Raw genomic sequence first — 24,431 nt, 5'->3', positions numbered from 1 at the left:
AGAAGCAGGAACCAACAAATGTTTGATTCTTTTGCTTTATAAATGACTTAAATGATTAACCGATATTCAAATATATTTTGTTGATAAATTTTTTTGTTGATTGTCTAAACAACTAATCGTTTAGTTTGAACTGAATAGTGTTGAAACATAATGACATTTATGGCTCTGCTGCGTAAAGACCCTTTTTAAATTCCCTGAGGTACACGGTGTGACTCTGGGATATTCTAGTTTAGATCTTACACAACAACAGAGAAGAAGTAGTTCAAAGAGCTGGAGCTATTTTGAAATATTATATGCAAAGAATCGTGTCCTTCGGGGCTTCAGCATTTCCACAGTCCTGTGTATGAGCCATAATGCTCCTGACTGACCGAGGGGCCTGCAGAAGGAAGTCTTATTGTTGATACAGCAGACGGCCCACAGAGGCTCATCTGCCGAGTGACTCACCCCCGCCTAGAAATGGACATGCTCCACTCCCCCAATTATTAACTTGCCTATGAATTATTAAGCGTTCACTGTGGTATTGACCCCAGCGCAGGCCACACGTGAACTAACAGAACAAAGCTGCAGCAGGTGACTACAAAGACCTGGCCAATTATTACTTGGTGTGCAAGTGCTTGGAGTGATGCTATGAAGAATTGTGTGTGTGTGTGTGTGTGTGTGTGTGTGTGTGTGTGTGTGTGTGTGTGTGTGTGTGTGTGTGTGTGTGTGTGTGTGTGTGTGTGAGTGACTTTCACAGTGATAATAGATGTTTGATTGAGATGAAAAACAGAATCAAGGTGTCAGTAATCAGTCTAGTCTCTGTTTCTTTCTTTAACCCTTCACATTGCTTTTCATTGTGCCTTACTTGCTTTGTATTGCTGCCATCTTTGTTTGGTACCACCTGAAATGTGTCTGTAGCACCACCGAGTATCAAAAAGCTTTGTACTCTTTACTTACTGTTTGATCAGACAGTTCCTGATATAAATAATAACTGTCAATTTTGTATTTTATTTATACAAAGTTCTTGTTGAGCTGCTTCACAAAGAATAGTTTGACATTTTGGGAAGTACGTTTATTCGCTTTCTTGCCGATAGTTAGATGAGAAGATCAATGCCACTGTCATGTCTTTACGGTAAATGTGAAGCTGAAGCCAGGAGACAGTTAGTTTAGCATAAAGACTGGAAACAGAACACAACACAGATATATCTAACTCTCGGCGAGTAAGTGTATTTCCCAATATGTTGAACTGTTTCTTTAACATTTGAAAAGTTTGGCTTCTTTTGTTAAATGAGCTGTAATGTTCTTAAGAAACAATATAGAAAAAAAATCAACCTGATACAAGTTGTCGGCTTTTGATTAACTGGTTTCTGTATCTGTTTTTCCCAGGAGCTGGAGAATCTGAGGGCGCAGGCAGAGATAATCCCTCAGCTGATGGCGGAGTGCGAGAGCATCACCGCAAAACTACAGGTACGTTCAAAGCACCCAGGAATCCCACAAACCCCACATTTCTCTCAGGTGTGATTTACAGCAGAGTATAAAAGCTTGAGCTCACAGCACACATGAGTGCATGATGTCTGTCACAGCGAGGTAACACACTATCAGGCTCTGAGGCGTAAGCAGCGCTTTCACACGGAGGTAAAGAATGAAAGAGTTCTGCCTGAGGGCTGGTGACACAACATTCCCGTCACGTGTCTCACTAACGCACATTGTGGTTACTGTATCTATTAATAAAGGTCCATCCCCAGTACAACACTGAGTAAATTATTGCCTCTTTGAAAAGGTGTCCTCTTTCTCATCTGTGCAACAGAGATACTACATCTTTGTCACGGCTTATTAGTTTCCTTGCAGTGCAGATTTGATCTGTTTTGCTGACTACAAAAACAGCTAAAGTTGTTTGAGAGCTTTGATGACCAAGTCGGCAAAAAACAATACAGATTCGCGCCCATCACCTCCCGTCTTCCTTGTAACAAAGAGCCCCTGTTTGTCAAGTCTGATTCCTCATTGAGTAATATCAAACCTTCTGTAAAACTAGAAGTGCCAGGCTTGGTTAATGACTGTACATCGCGTTGGGGCCAAGTCTGACATGAGCTGCATTGATAGTGACGCTCATCTCGCCTTGTTCTGACTGATTCAGAGCAGCGTTTCATCATCCAAGCTGTCATGCATGTGCTGCCTTTCAAGCCGGGGCAGGGAGGAGAATAAAACCAACAGTGGCATGCCTGAAGTTCTTGTGCTTCACAAAGCTCGGCCGCCTGGTTTGTTTCTGCAACAGCCAGCTGAATGAATGACAAGGACAACAGAACTGGCTGAAGCATGAGTTTAGCTAACCAGCTACTCAAACTGAGGAGAAGCCTAGACAATGGGATTTCTCAAATACCTCAGTTTATCCACGAGGCCCAAAATGAAAACTCAGCCAGTCCATTCAGATACAAGTTAATGGGAAGTGAAACTGATGTGTATGTGTGTGTTTTCTTTTCTGTGGCTTAGTTCTTTTTAAAAATGAATCCACTTACTCTACCTCTGTGTTTGTGGTCATGGCACCTCTCTATTTAAAGGCGACACCCCACGTGAAGATCAGGTTTCAGCAGTCAGCTGGAGGATCCAGTCATGCAGGCGCAACACCCATTTAGCACTCCTATTTTAAACCGCTCCCTTCAATGGTATCTTAGGCATTAATGTGTCACTTGTGTCGCCTGCTAGTCTGAAAGACTTGCTTTACCTTCCCATCCTCATGCAAAAATGTACCTTTTACTAAATATAAAGCTTTTTTTTCAGTCCTGATGATGAAAATAGGGATTTATTTCCTACAGCGTTTTGGCAAATGTTCCCCAGAACTCAAAGGAGTGAAATGCTGTTATCTCATTGACAGTAGCTGTAAGAAGCTTGGTCTTTGGTCTGGCATCTCTGCTAAGATAAAGACACCTGCACTGCTACATCATATGCTCCGTCACCCCTCTCAAGAAATGAATTTGATTTCTCTGTATCCACCATCTGCTCAATTCTTTTTCTCCTAATGTCTGTCTACAGACTGCCGAGACGAAGAACAAGGAACTGGAGGGGAGGATTGGGGTTCTTCAGCTGGACATAGACGACAGTCAACATAAGCAGGGCAACATGAAGAACGAGCTGAAGAAGTTCATGGATACGCTGGATGGAAAGATAGACGAGCTGCATGAGCTCCGGCAGGGGCTCTCAAAGCTAGGTGTTGATAACTGAGTAAAGTGGCACTGAGCTGAAAGGGTCAGAGGTCAGGTACGGAGGATTCACTACAGTACGTCTTCAGGGCAGAAACTATGTGGCACCTACTCCCCCAAGGTGATGTCCACTCAGACACTATCAGCTTTGGCTTCTAATAAACACTACCATGTGTGAGAGAGATGTTTTTGGAGAGGGAGAGAGAGACTGGCAGGAGGAAGGCCAGCATGCTCCACCAAATGGCTCCATTTTGTGTGCTGGCATTCTGAAACTAAATCAAGAGTCACACTTTGAGCTTTCTTATCTGTTTCTGTGGGGGGGGACTACTTTAAAAAGCTGGTGGTGGGTTCTTAGATTCTGTCCATCTGTCTTTTTTTCTGAAGGCTGCAGCACTTCTTCACAGGCAGTCTGAGCTAAGAGTAGAAGAGGGGACTAAAAAAGGGCTAAAATAAATAACACAAAGACGATGCTGTTTAGCATCACTCAAATAATAATTGGTGTTAATCCTTGTGGCCCCCTCAGAGAATTAGAGATGAAATCTTTCTTCAGACTGTCCTTGCTGTTGCCTCTCGTCTATCTCAGGTGTGTAAGAAGACAGTTTGTACACGTTAGATTATATGCACATACATAACAAACGGCCGTGACACAAAGTGCCTCCAGGTGAGTCTAAATCTACCTGGCAAGGAGAACTGGCCAAGCGATGACCATCACCATAATTATAACTTTTTGTGAGAAAACCTGATGAAAAACAAACATTCTCACTAATAAAATGAGATGAGAAGAAAGCGCAGGCATGCAAGCCCATCTCGAGGACGTTAATGTGGTGATAAACTCAAAGAACAAAACGGGGGTTTGCACAAAAACCAGTCCGAGGAGGGACCGCAGCAGGAAGTCATCAACTCTCTTGTGGGTGTTTTCCGTAAACACCCTTTTTTTTGATTATGTTTGCATTAAGAAGGAAAATGCTCTTGTCTCAGGAGCTTTCCTTCAAAAACATCCAAAAATATAAATAGGAACCCCAATTTTCCCATGAGTCAGTGCAGTGTTGAAAGGACTTTGTGTGTTCAATAGTGTTGTTGTCCATATGTAGAACAAAGATGTCTCCAAGGCTGTTGATGTGCTTCCTACACACTAGTCTTTGTTATGGTGGTGGTTATTTGTGGGTGAGGGGACTAGGTGCTGCTCAATGGGTGAATAATGTGAAAGTGTACTTTACTGAAAACATTTAGATGGCATTGGCCTTTTCACTACAAACCCTGTCAGATTCTTGGTTTTTGTTTTACATATTTATTTATTTTGGTGCCTCTCTGCAACATACCAAGCAAATCAACCTTATCCTATAATGTCTCTATAGATGTAAGATAATATATAAAATATACCAAACTGTCAGGATTCAGAGGTTTTATAATTGAGGATTTGTTTGCAGGATGGTGTCACAGCTGCTTTTGGGGAAGTCGATCTTGAAACATGGTACATTTGAAATAAGAGGCATATGTTGCAGTGGCACATTTACTGGGTAATACTATGATGTTATAATAATTCTATATTTTTTCATCATTGTTTTGATCTGTGAAGGGACATTTTGCTTCTCTCTCTGTTTAACTCTACTGTTCATAAATCACCTGAACCTGGAACAAAGTATGGTCCTTCCTTTTGAACCAATGCCTCTTGTTCACTTTTGTGACTCCTGTTCAATATTGTACAATAGAACTGACAATTGTTAAAATTTAGTTTAATTACAATGCTGAGTTCAGTGTCTTCTTTTATGTTGAAGTAGTGGGCCACATTTTGGCGAGCACTCAACAGAGAGGAGGGGGAGGTTTCTCTAATCCCCACTTAGTCGCAAATCAGTATTGTGGGTTCTGTGTAGGGAAGTAAGATACTGTTAAAGCTTACAAATGTGTTGACATTTTCAAAGTCTAAAGACATTTTCTCCTGGATGAGAATGAGGAGGTGGAATGAAGCTACAGCACCAGAGATGCATCCCGCCGAGACTCGAGTACAGAAGCTCCACCACCGCACTTCTTGTTCTCTGATGTTGATTTACATAGCACTAAATATAGCTGTGTAATCCTAACCGAGACCCACATAACCAAAGCAAAAGAAGTGGGATTTAATCAGTGACACATACCAATTTCTCTGAGATCAGAACAAATAAAGCAAGCACAGACATGAGTTTGTTTGAGGGATCGAAAAACCCTTAAACTCCAACGTCATCGCAACGCCGAGGAAATAACTGCAGGGGTGGATCAGGGGACATGTTCCCTTGACCACTTAATCCCACTCACTTCTTTTGTGTGAATAACAGTGTAAATGATTGACAATGAGAGGTATAGATCAGTGCAACCTGCCAACAAATAACGCTTTAATTACACAAGAGAGTTGGTCATCATTCTTAACCAATGAGACTCTTGGATGTTGATCTCTCAGAGTCTTTAATTGTCTTTTTCACTGTCAGAGATCAGCTGATTGGCACAGGTGCATCTGAGTGGAAGATGAATCAATATGCAGAATGAGCACCAATTTAGGGCTGAAATGATTAGTTAATTGACGCATTAAGTCAGTTGATGGCAAATTAACTGTGTAGGACTGCAGCTAACTATAATTTTAGGCTACTAATTAGTCTTAATTTTTAAATGTATTAAACATTTAATTGTTTAGTCTGTAAAATGTTTAAAAAATAATATGACAAAATGCCTCCTCAGCATAATGTGGAGTACTGAAAATTGCTTCTTTTGTCCGACAACGCAGAATCCAAAGATATTTAGTTTACAATGATAGAAACAGAGAAACGCAGGGGATTTTCACAACTGAAAAGCTGGAGCCACAGCATTCTTGGCATTTCTGCTTTATGACTTAAACAACTGATCGATTATAGACGATTGTGTTGATTAATTTTGAGAACATTTTCTGGTTCCAGCTTCTTCAATCTGAGAAGCTTCTCACGGCTTAGACCAGGGGTGGCGAACCTGTGGCTCTTGAGCCATATGCGGCTCTTTGCCTGCTCCTGTGAGGCTCTTACTGTGTGGCTGGGGGATGTGTCATTGGTTGATTGTTGTTTTTAACTTTTCTGAAACATACAGTATTTCAGATAAGTAAAAAAAAACACATTTGAATGCATCTGCCAATACATTTGCCAATTATTTTAAAATGGAAAATAATGCAGCAGAGTTTTGAGGACAGATTCTGCAACCTGAGGAAAAACAGCGGCCACAGATCACCTTCCTCGTTAACCCTTTCACTGCTGAATCAGATTGTTTGAAAGCTCCTTTAGTGACAAATGAGTGAGAGAGTTCTTCGAGTGGCCACAACCGAGTTCAAGCAAGACCTGAAAAGGATTGTGGATAACAAAGACTGTCAGGTTTCCCACTGAGTCAATCTAAGTGAGAAAAAACTATGAAAACTGCTATGTATTATGACTGTCATTAGATCTGGAAGACACTGTTGCTGTTGTAGTGTGGACGTGCATGTGTTGTGTGGCTTTTTGCTATGGTGCGTTTTTTTTTGTGGCTCTTTATACCTAACTGGTTGGCCACCCCTGGCTTAGACTGTGACCTAAATGCTAGAGTTATAACACTTAGTCGTAGATTTATTAGTCAATCGACTAATCAATGAATCAACTATTTTAAAGATCAAATTAATCATTTTGAGTCACTTTTCAAGCAAAAATGCATTTTCTGTTTCTAGCTTATCAAATGTGGAGTTACCAGCAGGGGGCAAAACAGACTCGAAGCTTAATCATGTATATAAAAAAAAAGGCAATGTGATGATGTCACTTTTGGCTTCACTATGTCATGATATTTTATGGACAAAACACTGTTTCTTTCAGATTTTTTTAACTGTTTGGACAAAACAAATCATTGCTGTTACTGTAGGCCATGGATCTTGTCACTTTTAGGATTTGGCTCAGGAAGGCAATGTTGGTTGACTTCAATATCAACAACTTTTGGCTCTAGATGTTATCTTTTTATAGACTAAATTATGAATTCATTAAATGAAAAATAAGTGAATGAATAACTAAAATAAACCTTAATTGCTGTCGTTTATCAATCACACACATATCAATACATAAGCAGTGATGCAGCAAAAGCAGCATCTCTGCAGTAACTCTCAGCGAGACTCATTGTGTGACTGGTGTTGAGTGGGCGAGTTGGTGAAACATCATTAAGAGACTATGCTGCTCTGTAAATGTGTCAGATAGAGAGAGAAAGATGGCACTGCAGGCCACTACCGCAGACTTCCTGTTGCCATAGTTACAGGCTGCGAAATTTTTATGTTGACATTCGATCTGCCAGTTTCTCTAAATACCCACCACGTGTGTCTTCCTCAAGGTAAATGACCCATCTTCCACCTGAATCACCTGGATGATAACAATAAATCGCACACACACACACACACACACACGGTGCAGCAGCCCTGGAAACAAGATGTTCAAGAGCAGCCAGAACTACTAGCTGCTCTCTAAAGTACACAGAGCTGAATAAACCCAATCACAACTGGCTGGGGATGTCTGAGCTGTCACTGCAGAGAGATTAGTGAGAGCGACCGCTGCAGGGATGGATAGTACAATATATGAATCATCATCGTGTAGATGACAAATCTGCCAAAGCACACTCACCGGAGGTTCACCGGCACAGGTTGATAACTCATTTATAGTACCGGGGTCATTATTACAGCTAAGCTGTGGAGATCAGGAAACACCATGAGGGAACACCATGAGCAATCCACAAGAAAAGATCTCAGATCAACAGATTTTGAATGAAAAATAAATTGCCAACAATTCATGTTTATGATCTAACGTGTCTCTTTATTTATAATTAAAACACAGCAGTAAGTGTGTTTCAGCCACAGCCCTCATCAGCTCGTCTGCAACACACTGGAACAAGTTTCATATCTTTGCAGCAATTAATCATTATGTCTTGCCATACACAGTATTGTATATTTTGTTTACATAATACATTATAAACTTATCTTTTCAGGTAAGTGCTCTGTGTCACAGGTGCAAAGGTCATAAGTATAAAGTTTGCCCTAAACATCAACAACCTGACTGCAAACCGTTTCAGAGGATTCAACCACAACTAGAGACAGAGCTGTACACAATAAAGAGTAATTTAACTAAAAGGAAGTTTTGGTTATTTAAAAAAGATAATGTAGTGTTTGTTATGGCATCATAGAGAAAAAAATAACAGACTATGTATAAGTTGCGCCTAATTTAAACCCAACACATTCACACTTTTCCGACACAAAAAGAAAAACAGTGCATCAAACACAAACAATGACGTAGACTTCAGGCATGTAGGCTGTAAATAATTAACTAGAGCTGCAACGATTAATCGATTAGTTGTCAACTTTTAAATTAATCGCCAACTATTTTGATAATCGATTAATCGGTTTGAGTAATTTTTTTAAGACAAAAGTAAAAATTCTTTGATTCCAGCTTATTAAATGTGAATATTTTGTAGTTTCTTCTCTCCTCTATGACAGTAAACTGAATATCTTTGAGTTGTGGACAAAACAGGACGTCATCTTGGGCGTTTGGGAAACACTGATCCACATTTGTCACCATTTTCTGACATTTTATAGACCAAACAACTAATCGATTAATCGAGAAAATAATCAACAGATCCATCGACTATGAAAAATAATCGTTAGTTGCAGCCCTGTAATTAACACTGCTGTACTTCAGGATATAACCCATCTTTGTTTAGTAATAAAATGCACAATGCAACTACAAAAAACTGTTTGGTGTAGCCCTTATTGGGGTAAAGTCAAGTAAAAAAAAAAAATAATTGTTCAGATTTAATTACTTTCAAAATAATAGAAGTCAATTGAATTTAGACTCAGCAATGTGGGTAAAAGAGTATTTGTGACAGTGGAGTTGTGTAGTGTGGTTGTCTCTGCCTGCAGCATAGGCTTCCCCTGCTGTGTGACAGTCTCACAAAAAGGCCTTCAGATGGCGACTTGGGAAAAATTCAATCATTTACACATTGTACTACAGCACTACTGCTTGGCTTTTCTTCTTAATGAGTGGTGAAGCACAACGCCTCATTCGCTCTGTTTGGGCTTTCTGCAAATCAGCTGCTTTAGAGGAGTTTAAATCCTGATTCTGACACTAGCTGGTTGGTTGGATTCGAGCGGTTTTGGATTCATTACAACATCTCAGGGCTATTTTGAAAACTGCCATGTTCAAGTCAGAAGAGGCGTAATCCCATCCATGTCTAAGAGGAAGCTTTTTGGTAAAAATTTGGCAGCAACGTAAGCTGTAGCTCAGAACCGTGAAGAAAACATAGTGGGGGTAATGTAAGAGAACAGCCTCAGAGTGTGAGTGTGTGTGTGTGTGTGTGTGTGTGTGTGTGTGTGTGTGTGTGTGTGTGTGTGTGTGTGTGTGTGTGTGTGTGTGTGTGTGTGTGTGTGTGTGTGTGTGTGTGTGTGTGTGTGTGTGTGTGTGTGTGTGTGTGTGTGGTTTCGGTAGGGCTGCACGATTATGGCCAAAATGATAATCACGATTATTTTTGATCAATATTGACATCACGATTATTTACCACGATTATTCAATGATTTTAGGGACAAAATATTTTTATTGCACTTTTACATTTAAATAAACAGAGCACTGCTTTCACTTGTTGTGCTACATTCCTGCTAATGTACAATTTTTTGCAGCAAAATAAGTAGGGCTGGACTATTCAGATATTTGTTCGTTGGTTAGATATTCAGTTTTTTTATTTTGGGATTCGGATATATTTTGGTTGGTTTTTTTTTCCTTCAATGCTGTAGAATAACAAAATCCCTAAAAATGAATGCGTTTGATTAAAATCGAAAGACGCATTGTTGCAGCACAGTGTTTTAATTTCAGCTCAGTGTGAGTCTTTACTGTCATTTAGTGTGGCGTTTCTCTCCTCCCACACACACAGCAGTGACGACTCGTCAGGCCGCTAACTTGTTGCTCTCATTAACAATATTAGCTGCTCCGGTTCAACAATGTTAAGCTGGAAAAAACGTGCATGCTGACTGAAATTCACTGTGGTGTTCTGTCGGGATTAAGCTGCTAGCTAAACGTCCACTAGCCCCTGGGCTAATTCATACAGTGAATAAATGTAACAGTGTTAATACTGTATAAATGAACAGAAAACTGAAAACACTGCAGTGCTATGCCGTCCATCTCAGCCGAGAGCGGAGAAATATCTGGCCGAGCCGAGTTATAAACCGAGCAGTCTGATGTGTGTGGAGGTCAATATCGCAGTCTATCATGTTCATTTAATTGTGGGAAGCCAAAATCGAGATCACGATTAATATTCGATTAATTGTGCAGCGCCTAGTTCTCAGCTGTCCCAGTCTGTGTTGTGTGTCTCGTCGTCTCCTCTGTCATCCTCGTCAGAGTCGGCTGCCACCTTCTTCATCCTCATCATGGCGGCTTTGATGCTGCGCTCCAGCTCGTTGTCTCCGCCGCTCGGGACTTCATTGCGTGCACGAACCATCTACAGCACGACGAGAGTCAATTTAACACCATTTTTCCTTCAAATCAATATTACCTCCTGCTGTTCAAATTGTCTCAACAGTCCTTTTTTTTTTCACAGAAGATAATTTGACTGATTTTGAAAGCACAGGTGTAACTAATAACATTAAGCATGGCTCTGTTCCATGTAGGTGTTGTCCATGCAACAGAGCCAGCATGCACCATACAAGGACCCTGAAATTGAAGCAGCTAAATGGATTACAGCCATTATTAATGTAATTACATATACCTGTGTCTGCCGCTGTCTATAAGGGTCAATTGTCACTCTTGCTAGTGCCTCCATGCCTTGATTTTATAGTTGAAACATCAACTTGTCACTGCTCTCGGGTGGACAAACTATGGTGACTGTTTCTAAGTTACCCAGTTTGGCATTTGTGTACTGAAATTTCTGGTTACTTATCGGCTGACATATACACAGATACAAAATATCTGCAGATCTTATAGCAGATATCTTGTAGAACATCTCACCTTCTTCAGGGTGACTCCCAGTCGGATGGCAGACATCAGACTGCTCCTCGAGTCCCCAGCAGGAGACGCTGCGCTGGGAACGGGGACCTTTCGAAGTTGTATCTGTCCACGTTGCAATGAGGCCAACACTTCATCCATTGTTCCTACAGTAATACAACAATAAAGGAAAACAGACACTTTTACAAGGATGGAAGAAACTGCACTAGAAATAAAGAATGCATTGTTGGTCATTTAGCCGGTTTTAATTTCACTGCTGGTAAAGCATCTATACATTTTCAGACTGCACAGGGCTTTCTCAAAACATTTTTATGAACAGCTTTCTTTTGAAGAACCCCCCCTTATACAAAAGCTCAGAAAACATTAAGTCGTGTTGGACGTTAAAGTCTCCCTGGAGCTGAGAGTGTGCATCAGCACGACCACAACTGAGGGAAAATGCCTTCTCTGGCCTCATGGGGGAAGTTATGACAGAACACCATGTACAGGCGCACACACACACACACACACACACACACACACACACACACACACACACACACACACACACACACACACACACACACACACACACACACACACACACACACACACACACACACACACACACACACACGAAAGCAAACATGACCCTCCCTTTAGTCTGACATATTCACACATCCAACTGTTGTTGTTGTCTTTTTCCGATAAATAGACATCAAAATGTTTTTTAAATCTACCAGGAGGATTTGGTAAAAATATTTTGATGTCTATTTCTTACAGACACATATAAAGCAGAATTATACTATATGTATTCCACTCTCACCTATATTTTGTTTGAGCGTGTTCTTGGCTGGAAAAGGAGGGTCCTCTTTTTCACTGAGAGGCATTGGTGTGTCTTCAGAGGAAGGCGAAGCTTTGACAGGTGGAGGAGGTATGGCAGGGGGCAATGGTGGGGGAGGTGGTGGTGGTGGTGGTGGGGGGGGGGGAGGTGCAGTAGGACAGGTGGTTGTTGGCGGTGGCGGTGCAGAGAAGATTTGGACAGGGATGTCTTTAGGCTGCTGTTTTTGGGGTGTTTTATTGCACCTGGGTGCAGGACGGACAGAGGAGGGTCCTTCTGAGGGGCCGAGGCTGATGATGGACAGCGGCTGGGAGGGAACTGGGACTTCAGAAGGAGACATCCTGGAATGAGGAGTCTTCAGCATGTACTGGCCCTGCCGCCTCTTGAAAAAGATGGTAGAAGAGGGGGGGGGGAAATGGGGAAATTTTTTAGAAAAAGGACATTATCTTGTCTAATGTTCTGACAGAGATGGCAGACACTAGACGACACCCACACAGTCTAATGTTCATTTGTCAGCCAGGCCGCTCCGAACTGTGTGTGTGTGTGTGTGTGTGTGTGTCTCACTCTCTTTGTCTGTCTGTCTCTCTGTGTGTGTGTGTGTCTGATCACGTCTCGCTCTAGACACAGCTGAGAAGTCAAGACAGCCGAAATCACCATAAACCTGGGTGTTCATTTTGAAATTGGTTTTATTTTGTAAACGATCCGGCTACGCTGTGGCCTTCCTACCCAGTTTGACACATTCGCTTGCGGCTCGCAAAACAAGTAGAGGAGACGCCGAAACGGCCGATCCGCTCCTGATCGCAGCTGGTATGAACTGATTCGATAATATGGGCGCCGAAATGAAAATGGCTCCGCTTCACAGCGCTTCCCCGTCCAGTGTGTTTTTGGCGTCAGTGACTTGAGTTTAAACTGAAGAGACTGTGCACAAAATACACACAGAGCAAAATACCACCACAAAATAAAGTCATTCTGCTCGAGTTGGATGATCTTTTAAAACTCTAAATTGAAATTGAAATTCCGACACAATAACGATGCAAGATGAAAAGTTAGGGGATCACCAATATCATTAAAATGACATGCAACAAATGTCATTACCCAGCCGGGATCAAACCAACAACATTGGGGTTATGTGGCATGCGCTGTTCCCGCTCGCATACCAAATCACTCGGGGCTTGAGTAGTTAATAACTGGATTTAAATTGTTAGGTGAACTATTAAATTAGGGGGAAAGGAAGCAGGAGCCTCTGGGGTTTTATTAAGAGAAGGGAAGCTGCAGGTGGAGGCGGAGCAGAGACCATAGCTCCTTTTACACATGCACTGCAACTCTTTTTACCTGGAGGAGCTGTATGTGAGAACGCAAAGGTCCGAATCAGTTGGATCGCACATTAAACGGACTTTACCCTGTACTTTATCCTAGTACAAAGTCTGTGTAATGTCGATTGAGCCCATGTGTGAATTGTCCCGAGAATTCACTTCTGCGGCTGGAAGAATTCAAACATCCAAAAATGTCTAACTGGAGAGACAAAGAGATGAGGGTAGGGCCGATGCGAAATCATCAGACAATTTCAAAGAACGGCTAGAGACTCAGTTGTTTATGACCAACTTACGACTCTGCTACGTAACCGCGGTTTAATCTATCATGTCCCGTCTGCTGAACGCTCTCACGCCCCTCGCCTAAACCAAACTGAGTATTTCTAGTTTCCGGTATTTCCAGTAGGTGAGAACGTGTCTGACACAGACAAATCTCCTGTTGTGTGCTACATGCTACAAGACTCAATGCACAATGTTCGGACCATGTGAGAAAACAGCTAATGAGAGAGCCTGACCTCTCTGAAGGATCGTAATCTGCTCAGAGTCTTCTCTCGTTCCAGGTCCACCCACTGTTTCCTCTGCTGCTCCTCCTCTTTCCTCTTCTCTCGTTTCTGCAGACAACAGAGGGAGACAGCCAGAGGTATTAGAGAGAAAGAATTGGATCCAATTTCATTTGTGGCTTCTGCTAGTGTTGGGAGCATCGCTGTGGGTTGTCTCGTTGTCGTGGCGACATACCAGGTGGACGTGATGATGCTGGTTGAAGAGTATGGAGCTCTGCTTGGCGGGCAGCCTCTTCTGCTCGTTGGCCTCTATGCACTGATCCTAAGAAACACACAAACATTAATACTTGTACACTTAAACTTGTACATAAAAATACACATTTGCAGCTTGACATTTTCACACTATAGTACTTGGGCAAATATGTCCTTTAAAGTTCAGAAAATGCCAGTGAAACTGATAGAGGGGCAGATAAACACTTCAGCATTTATTTATTTTTCACACAATGTTCCTCTTTTTTTACTGCACTGTTAAATATTCATGCCTGTAGATTACTGTAGGTGATTCGTGGGGTTCAGGGGATTCTTTCCACTTTGTTCTTAGCAAAAACACGTTTTTCAATCAGACCCATGAGAATGCAGCCAGCAACAGGAGAAAATGCTAACTGCACCAACCGTGCTTCAGTTACTCCGTCAGCTAAAAATAAAACAGTATAATAAAAAAAATATTTTTAAAAACTCAGCAATTTGGGACGTGAAGGGGATAGAGTGAATAAAATGGTACAATTTCATTAACATTTCCAATCTACTATTCACCAATCAATACCCTCGAAAAGGACCAAAATGTCACTAAAAATCTGTTTTTTAAGGGGGCAGAGAATGTCATCTGGAAACGAATGCGTGTTTAACGGTACTCGCCCACACCTTTTTGTTGCGGAGATAAGCTCGTCGGGCACAGATGTTGCCTCTCTTGGTCTCCAAGGTCTGTAGGCGTCTTTTGAGCAGACTGACAGCCGGAGAGTCCGTTGGTTGAATACCCGTGTGGACCATGCTCTGCAGCTCCTCTGGATCCTCACACACATCATAGTACACCACCTCCTCCTTCAGTTCTACAACACAAATGCAGTCCAATCACTGAAAACTCCCCGTTGCCTGTTCAAAACGTTGCTCTTTCAACTCACAGAAATGTAATTCTTACATCATCACTTGAGCTTACCATTCTGTATAAAAAAACAGAGATGACACGATGCTTCGGATATTACTTTGGAAATGAACTTGTCTCGACAACGTGTACATAAACAATGTATACCTCTGTACACTCATGTGCCAGACAAACAAGCCACGAGGTGCGATTTCAACTGTGCAGGTTACACTGTACATGCACTTAAGAAATCAGATTTATTTCCTGTTTTGGTGGTAAACTTACTTCTGAGAGGAAACCTAGCTTCCTTTATCAGGTTGAGGGGTTAAGAGAAGCCTGATTCATGCAGGTAAATTTATGGATGGTAAAAAAAAAACCAATGGGCCACTTAGCTGGGGTTTTAAAGCATTTTAGAGTAAACTGATTAAGGGAGCCCCGAGCCCCGGTAGTCCAGTAACCGAGGAAACCGTGACTTTCAATGGGTATGGAGGTTGCCGTTTTCTCGTCAGACTGTGTGGAGCTCCTCAAGTCCGACACGTCTTACCAAAATTTGCAATTAGCCATCAATTTTCGTAAAACGGCCCATATTTGAGCTTTATATAGTTGATTTCTCGCATAAAAAAGTCTCAGAAGTGAATTTAATAACAAAATAGCAGACAATGTATACCTTTGCAGTGTCTGAAATATGAGACCTGCTGTCTAGTCTCCAATTAATGTGTATGTGGTTCGCTCAAACCAATCAGCGCGCAGCTCATCTAAATATTCATGAGCATACCATATTTGGAAGAAAAGCTCTTGTTCCAAATAGGGCCATATTCACAGGGTAGTTAAGGCATAAAATAGCATTCGGGCAATTTTCAGCCCAACCAATGTTACATACCCTATTAGGAGACCTTAAGGAACAGTGTGAAATACCCTATATAATCATTCTATCACCCCTTTAACCACCATCGTGACACAGGTTATGCGGGACTGCGGTTGTTAGAGTTAGTGAAGCCGGGTAACTGAAAGAAATCCAGGGCATGTTGATCTTAATTCGTAGTACAGGCCTCTGGAAAGAGGTCTACTCAGCTAGAATAACTGAAAACACCTGTGTGGGTGTCCAGGGCCTTTAAAATAAAACAGGAACTGATGTGGCTTAAGACACCTGACCCTTTAGGTAAGCTACTATTTATTATGCTTTCTTAAAAAGGATGTGTTATTAAATACAGAATGTTACATACATCTCAACAAAAAAATGTTGATTGAGTGCTTTAAAGTGGACTATACAAGGACATTACTGTCTTTCACGGTGATTAGATCTTTCTCAAAAGGAAGTAACCTACACATCTACTGTTCACCACAATGACACTTGTGCAGTCTACCTTTAATCTGCCGTCGCAGCGTGTCTATCTGAGCCACCAGCAGCCGCTCCTCATTCTTCAGGATCTCAAACTTGGTGTTGTACAGTTCTAGTTGTGTTTCATAGAATTCCAGCTCCAGCTCGTCCACTGTGTCCTGCTGCTGACCGTACTTAGACGCAGACCTGGAATCAGTTCTGTGGCTCTTGACTTTGCCAGACAGGCCGCCCAACTGCACCACAACAACAGAAACATGGCAAAGGATCACACTTGTGGCTTTGCATATTACAGCCTAATAAGGACATACTGTGCATACTTATTGCTGACCATCTTCTAAAGCATACCATATGTTTTGATAGATTCAGCTGCATTCATTTCAGTATGGAATTAACTTTAACTTGCAGAGTCTTGACACTTGGTACACTAATCTCTCACAAAGGGATGGTGAGGCAAGGTGTTTCCAAGTCAGATAGGACATATAATCCTTCAAGCACACTCTGGTAGCAAGCAGGGGTTATTTATTTAAAAAATATATATATATATTCTTGAATGAACTTAAAGTCAGCTGTCAAACTGAAACCTATTTAGTGAAAGACTGGGTTTGATTTTTTTGACACAAAAAAAAAAAAATAGTTTCTGCTTTCAATTACCAAGTAAAAAACAACATCTGACATAAAAAAAAAATAAAGCTGAGAATCTGTGCTGGTTAACCTATCTAAAGCCAGTTTTAATCTCTGCAAGTTGATTTTCACAGTGATGAAATCATCTGAAACCAACAGCTACCTGCAAGCTAGGACAGTGATGTTAAGTATGTAGTCAATGAGCTGTCACATTCAAAGCATATGTATGTCCCTAAATACTTTGAATTATGTTAAATATCGATACTGTCTGGATATGACACTAGTGCTGTGTATATTCACGCACAGGCACACACATTAAAGGCATCACGCTGTGACATCTGCAGGCACACCGGTGCACTCAAAAGAGCCACAGAGATATGTTGCCACCAGCACAAGATTTTGCGTAGGTGTAGCTTACTGATCTTATTTTCAATGCTCACACACAGCTGTCTCTGTATTGGCTCATGTTGACTTCAAAGGGGTACTGCCTGCATCCTGATTTTTAAAGAGCTTAAATCGGATGAATGATGTAGCCACATGAAGGTGAAGGTGATGAAGTTGTTTTCTCTTCTTTTCCAAATGCGCAGCACGACTCTACAGCAGCAAGTAATTTGCTGCGGTTTACCCAAAATACTGTGATCTTGACATTAGAAGTACACCCCCCCCCCCCCACACCCCCGTACTCACAGATATGAATATACAGTAGCAGGCACTTTTTGAGTGTGTATATAGACACAGACGCGTTCACTTATTAATGCATGCAGGTTTTGGGGGTGTATCGTGGGGATTCTCTGTGTTTTTACAGAGGCTTTACAAATAGATCAAAAGGACTATAGCAGCCAGAGATTCACATCAGACTGGAATACCAAGTGAAAGATTCACCGTGTCACATCTCTACAGACTTACAACCACTACAAAAGCAGTGTTGGCCTTGGCACTGGAGATAAAGATCTGAATGATAACTAAAGCCTTTTAACTGTAGCAGAGTCCAATATTGAATATCACTACGGAATGTGCCGACTAATTACAGAACCATTAGAAAAGTTGTGGTTTATGTACATTTAAAAAGAAACGTGAGACACACACCCTTTCTCTGATGCCGTCTTTCTTGCGGTTGAGGCACATCTCTGTAGCTCTCATATGCTGCAGGCTTTCTTTGGCTAGAAGGAAGCGTAGTTTCTCCAGTCTTGGAGCTGCAGACGCCCAGGCAGCGGCTCCAAAACGACACTTATCCTCCTCCATCTGCTTTAACATACCTGAACATGCACACAAGGGTCCGTTATGTCATGCGTCACACAAAGCACACATATACACTCACCTTGAAGATTATTAGGAACACCTGTTCAATTTTTCATTAATGCAATTATCTAATCAACCAATCACATGGAAGCTGCTTCAATGCATTTAGGGGTGTTGTCCAGGTCAAGACAATCCCCTGAACTCCAAACTGAATGTCAGAATGGGAAAGAAAGGTGATCTAAGCAACTTTGAGCGTGGCATGGATGTTGGTGCAAGACGGGCTGGTTTGAGTATTTTCCAATCTGCTCAGTTACTGGGATTTTTCATGCACAACCATTTCTAGGGTTTACAAAGAATGGTCTGAAAAAGGAAAAACATCCAGTATGCGGCAGTCCTGTGGGCGAAAACGCCTTGTTGATGCTAGAGGTCAGAGGAGAATGGGCCGACTAATTCCAGCTGATAAACGATCAACCTTGACTCAAACAACCACTCGTTACAACCGAGGTATGCAGCCAAGCATTTGTGAAGCCACAACACACACAACCTTGAGGCGGATGGGCTACACCAGCAGAAGACCCCACCGGGTACCACTCATCTCCACTAAAAATAGGAAAATGAGGCTACAATTTGCACAAGCTCACCAAAATTGGACCTTTCAAGACTGGAAAAATGTTGCCTGGTCTGATGAGTCTTGATTTCTGTTGAGACATTCAGATGGTAGAGTCACAATTTGGCGTAACCAGAATGAGAACATGGATCCGTCATGCCCTGTTACCACTGGGCAGGCTGGTGGTGGTGGTGTAATGGTGTGGGGGTGTTTTCTTGGCACACTTTAGGCCCCTTAGTACCAATTGGGCATCGTTTAAATGCCACAGCCTACCTGAGCATTGTTTCTGACCATGTCCATCCCTTTATGACCACCATGTACCCATCCTCTGATGGCTACTTCCAGCAGGATAATGCACCATGTCACAAAGCTCAAATCATTTCAAATTGGTTTCTGTGTACTAAAATGGCCCCCACAGTCACCAGATCTCAACCCAATAGAACATCTTTGGGATGTGGTGGAATGGGAGCTTCGTGCCCTTGATGTGCATCCCAAAAATCTCCATCAACTGCAAGATGCTATCCTATCAATATGGGCCAACATTTCTAGAGAATGCTTTCAGCACCTTGTTGAATCAATGCCACGAAGAATGAAGGCAGTTCTGAAGGTGAAAGTGGTCAAACACGCTATTACTAGGGTGTTCCTAATAATCTCCAAGGTGAGTGTATATTAACAAGGGTACAAAACACAATAACAGGTAACAAAAGAAAAACACCATGGATACCTTTACAAAGTTGGATGTAATCACTTTGGGGTGTTCAAAGAATTTCAGTTATTGTGTTATGCAAGTGTTGTAATTTACTATATTCCCTAACCTCCCGCTTGCATTTCTAATGCATACATTTTTTTAAAGATAATTTTTTGGCCATTTAAGGCCTTTATTTGTATAGGACAGCTGAAGACATGAAAGGGGAGAGGGGGAGGGGGGACCTCTATATATGGGCACCTGCTCTACCAGGTGAGCTACCCAGGCCCCTAATGCATACATTTTTAAAACCTCCAGCAAACAGGCGTAACTTCAAGTAAATGGAATGTTTACAGACACATAAACATAGCTACAATTGCCAGCCATATAGATAGCGGAACGAGTGTATCCGTATAAAATGGTTGCTTCTGGATGCTGTCTTTCCTCTCTTGGGGAAATTGTTAGGTCTCTGTAAACTATAGTGTGTCTAGACCTAAGTGTCCTGAGATAACTCCTGTTATGATTTGACACTATAAATAAAATTGAATTAACTTACTGCCCTTCATTTCCTGTGTGCTAAGGAATGACCCACAAAAGTAATTAATTAATTCATCCATAATAATCCACAAATAAGAGAAATAAACACAGCAACTTATACCAGCCAGGGCCTTTGAAGTCTGTGCAAAGTAGGTGACAGTGATGTCCTGAATTGAGGCGACTGCATCTTCTGCTTTCGTTCTCCAATCCTCAGCCTCCTTCTCCAGAGCTGCAATTCTCTTAGGACCCAAGTCCTCAAACTCCAAAGACTTCTGCAGAGAACCACGGTAGGACAAACAGTGGACAGCTTTACACTCTGTGATTTAATGCAGACTTCTTGCAGATACTTACCCCACATATATATTGAATTCAGCTTTTAGTCAAAGTTACTTTAGTGAGGATATACAATTCAACCTCACATTTTCCTTGAATGAGACATTAAATAATGTCGAATTGTGTCAATCACTCCACCATCACAGGTGTGTGTCTAGACCATGGTGGAGAGTTGGATTAATGAGACAGGCCAATTAGTGCTGTATGAGGTTCTGCCGTTACAAATTAAATAGCTAAGCTGGATGAAAGGGAACTTGATCACTGAATAAAACAAAGTACATACAAATATTGTATTTTCACTATCTAAGAAGGCTGCCAGTTAGTGACAGTGATAGTAACAGAGGGAGGGAGACAGTAGTGTAAGTGTATAATACAAGAACTAGCAGTGGGATGTTCAAGGGCTCCTTTTTAATTTTTGTTTCACATTTAAAATTCTAACGACAATATATTCAATATTTAGTTACCAAACCAAATTGCAACCTCTGTATATGATAATTCACCACATCCTGACAAAAGCCCACAGCTGCCAAATACATGTCTGTATTTACCAGGATCTCCATCTTGTAGAGGCAGGCCAGCTCTCTCATGTCCCTGAAAGGCTGGAGCAGATACTGGAAGAAGGTGGTGGCCACAGTGACCAGGTCCTGGTAGGCCTCGTCCTCTTGCTCGTAGATGGCAAGCAGCGCAACCATTCGGTCTGCACTGCCATGACTCTGTAGGAGCTGTAGACATGGAAGACATAAACACCATTACCTGGGTTTATTCTGAGGCCACAGCCAAGTCTTTGCTCTGCATTGCTTTTCAATGTATAATTTCCCCATGTACAGAGCCTCAGTCCTCGACGCAGCAGCCGCAGGTTCCATTCCAACCTGCGGCACTTTGCTGCATGTCATTCCCCCTCTCTCTCTCTCTCCCCTTTCAAGACTTCAGCTATCCTATCAAATAAAGGCCTAAAATGCCCAAAAACATATCTTCTTTATAAGAGATTGGTTAAAAAAAAAGTGCCCTTTTCTGTATTATTTTATCATACAACAATAAGATTCCCTGCCCCTCTTTATGTATTTGAAAGGAACAATATAAGGTTTAGTCATAAGATATAATGCAAATTAAATACACCACAAACTATAGCCTTCAATCTGCTCTTTGACACAGTCTTAACAAAACATCATATGATCTTAATAAAGATGGCATTTACTGCATCAGTGTTGTATTGGATTGCATTAGATATAGACTGTATTTTCTCCAGTGTCTCATCTCTCACTATGATGTTTACTTGTGTGACAAGCAAATGGAGTTACATTTCTGTGAACAAATTATTTTAATTCAAATACAATGTCAAAGGGCAAAACCACAGGCTGAAAAACAGACATCAGTGCTGCTGGTGGTGCAAAATCTGCAGCTTTGAGCAAACAGCAGAGGTTTGCTGTGTCATAGTAGACATATAACACCACTGTGTGGTGCTACTCCAGCAGGGTAACATTCAAAAAGAGATTAAGGGAAATACAGAGCCTTACAGAGGTTTCCCAAGCTTTACTAATTCCTCAATCATTTTTCTTTTATTATTCTTTATTTGTTCTTTTTGAGTGCATCAAAGATTGCTCCTAAGACTTATTCTGTGTTAAGGCTGTGATGCACACAGGCAAGAGGCGTAGAAGATAACATGGACATCGAAACAAATCAAAATCTATTTATATTCTATGATCAAAAAACATAAGCATAATCTTTGGTTTCTTGGCACTTTCAGTGTTCTACAGTACAGTATGTGTTGTAAATAAACAAAGAAGCGTCGTGTCAGAAACGTTTAGGACTTGTTTATAATGTTTATGACACGTTCATGACAGTGTCATGTCACTCTTATATAGATACCTTCAAGTGAAGTGTAACATATCTTTTATAATGTTTATTTGAGCAGGATTTATTGCAGGGTAGTGTTAGACGGCTAACGTTAGGTGTCCCTAACTGGCAACTGAGTGTATGTGTCCATGGCCCCCTGCACGCTGTGAAAGTGATGTGAGCACACCTGTGGCTCATTTGATCCCCCAGCTGTCACACATATCATATATGCATGTGTGACATATGTGTGTATGTATATATACATATATATCCCTCACACACACACACACACCTGCCGTACGTGAGCCTTGGCCCTCGACATCTCCTCCTGCATGGTCTTCCTCTTGAACTCCTGTAGATTTTCAAAGTACTCATCAACATCCCGCTCATCCTGCGTGAACAACGTATCGAGCACAATCTTTCGTCCGCAGATGTCAATGGCTGTGCTGAAGTATTTTTCGAGTTTTCTACACGGCGTGTCCAAATCCCTCTCGTCGTCTTCGGGACCTGACCTCCGATTCAGGAAGAGCAAGTCCCAAATGTTGCCGTCTTCGAACTCTGACAAATCCGGGAAGCAGGTTACCAAGACGTCTGCCACACATATAAACTGCTGATGGATGTGTTTCAAGTCGCTCACGGAGAAGAGTCCAGCCCAGCTCATCTGAACGTCGCCGAAAGCGAGTTCTTCGGCTTTGCGTTTTTGCCGTTGTAACGTCCGGTTGTGGCAGGTGACCGCAAACTTACATTCGATGACATTCCACTGTACGATGAAGCCTAGCTTAAACGTCTCAGGTTCTTCAAATATGTTACTTTTAACGGCCACCCAGCCCTCCAGACTATCTAAACGCTCAAACTCTACGGTATTCATCTTAAAAAGAGATGTTTCACTTTGGCCTCCGAGAAGCTGTTGGCTCTGTTTACAACGTCCGCCATTTGTGTGACGTAAGCCGCCTTCAAGGACCTCAGACATATCGGGAAATATCGTTAAACCGAACGTTAACGCTTTCACAAAGTGATAGCTACATCTACCGTTGTAATGATAATTCATGTTGACACAGAGGAGACAATGCAAGGCGTGTAGTTTTGCGCACATTATTTAGCTAAGAAATAAAGTACAACACACCGCTTCTATTATTGATATCACGCAATTCTTCCCCAGTAATCTTATTTTTCGTGTACAATGTCAGTGTTGCTTGATTTCTAACGTCAGAGCAACAGTTACGGAAAAGTGCCAGCGTCTAATTTCGATCACCGAGGAGACGAGGTCATAATTAAGATATTCTGATCAAAAGACTTTGAATCACATCTTAGGGAGTTTATGAGGAGCCCTGAAGGCACCATAATGTCCCATGTATTGTGTTCAACTTCGACCTTTGAATCACATGTCAGGGGAATTCCACCTCCTACTGGAGCCTTTCTTTTACTGTCTATGACTGGAGCCATGGGTGTATAATACCTCTTTCACACCGATGACCCGGGTCGGACCAGGGTTAGCTGTCTCGTCCCGGCCCTTCTTTCGGCAATTCAAACCAAGCCAGTCAACACGGGTTATATGGAAGCCCATCAGTAAAAAACTGTCCCATACAAAGTAATATAATTATGAGATTAAAAAGTCATAATAATGAGATAAAACCTCTTGAAATTATGAGATAACAAATAATTAAATATGAGAATAATAATACAATACACATGGGTCATTATGTGTAGACTGACTAAAAGAATTTTTTCTTAGGCAACTTTCTGGACTAACTGTTTGGAAAAAAATGTACCAGAAAGATGCAGTTTATATTATGATTGTCTTGAATCAGGACTTGTGTGGGAAGCTTTCATTAAGTTAAGTCTACCCCTAACATGTTAATACTAAAAAAAAAACGTTTTTATAGTGTTTTATATATAAAACACTAGATACTTGGTAACTGGAACTTAAACAGAATGAGAAAAAAAAATGTTTTTTTAAGAGACAGGGAGTGTGTACTGCAGTGTGAAATGCGCAGAATCTTTGTACAAGTTGTACAAAAACAAAAGGTTGTGTTGACTGCAAGCTACAGCGTCAATTTAAGGAGAGCTAAACTAAATTAACAAAGGAATAACCATAAATTATGAACATAACATAACATAACATAACATATAACATAACATAACATATCTTCTTGTACACCCTTTGGAGATGGAGGAAGAGGCGGCAGAACCAGCCCTGGGGATTTCAAAGTAAAAGCACTGTGTTTTACCCATAGACTAGCCAATATAAATGAAATGGCTACTACGGTGACTACCCGGTCGATTTCTTTTCTTTTTTTGATTCAGACACCTGTACGACTCA

At 41.4% G+C, this 24,431-nt stretch overlaps 2 protein-coding genes across 3 annotated transcripts in view; one reads left to right on the top strand and one right to left on the bottom strand.

The window, feature by feature from the left end:
- The window catches only part of homer2 (homer scaffold protein 2), a 31,144-nt gene extending 26,228 nt beyond the window's left edge, over positions 1-4,916 (top strand). For both annotated transcript variants that reach the window (XM_031306131.2, XM_031306130.2), the window contains exons 8-9: positions 1,366-1,446; positions 3,007-4,916. In XM_031306131.2, coding sequence (XP_031161991.1) covers positions 1,366-1,446; positions 3,007-3,195 — 270 coding nt within the window. In that variant the 3' untranslated portion in view covers positions 3,196-4,916. The remainder of the gene's footprint in view (positions 1-1,365; positions 1,447-3,006) is intronic.
- Positions 4,917-9,924: 5,008 nt separating this feature from the next.
- LOC116054625 (WASP homolog-associated protein with actin, membranes and microtubules) lies at positions 9,925-23,096 on the bottom strand. The gene is made up of 11 exons (XM_031306264.2): positions 22,404-23,096; positions 20,827-21,000; positions 20,067-20,217; positions 17,964-18,133; positions 16,282-16,489; positions 14,701-14,885; positions 14,015-14,101; positions 13,795-13,890; positions 11,955-12,351; positions 11,156-11,298; positions 9,925-10,649 (listed from the first exon to the last, which is right to left on the bottom strand). The coding sequence occupies exons 1-11, from the start codon at positions 23,079-23,081 to the stop codon at positions 10,494-10,496; spliced, it is 2,445 nt and encodes an 814-aa protein (XP_031162124.2). The 5' UTR covers positions 23,082-23,096; the 3' UTR covers positions 9,925-10,493.
- Positions 23,097-24,431: the final 1,335 nt, after the last annotated feature.

The sequence above is a fragment of the Sander lucioperca genome, chromosome 3, assembly GCF_008315115.2.
Source record: "Sander lucioperca isolate FBNREF2018 chromosome 3, SLUC_FBN_1.2, whole genome shotgun sequence".
NCBI lineage: Eukaryota > Metazoa > Chordata > Actinopteri > Perciformes > Percidae > Sander > Sander lucioperca.
Note: the sequence above shows the minus strand (reverse complement) of the source record. Positions and strands in the feature narration are given on the sequence as shown.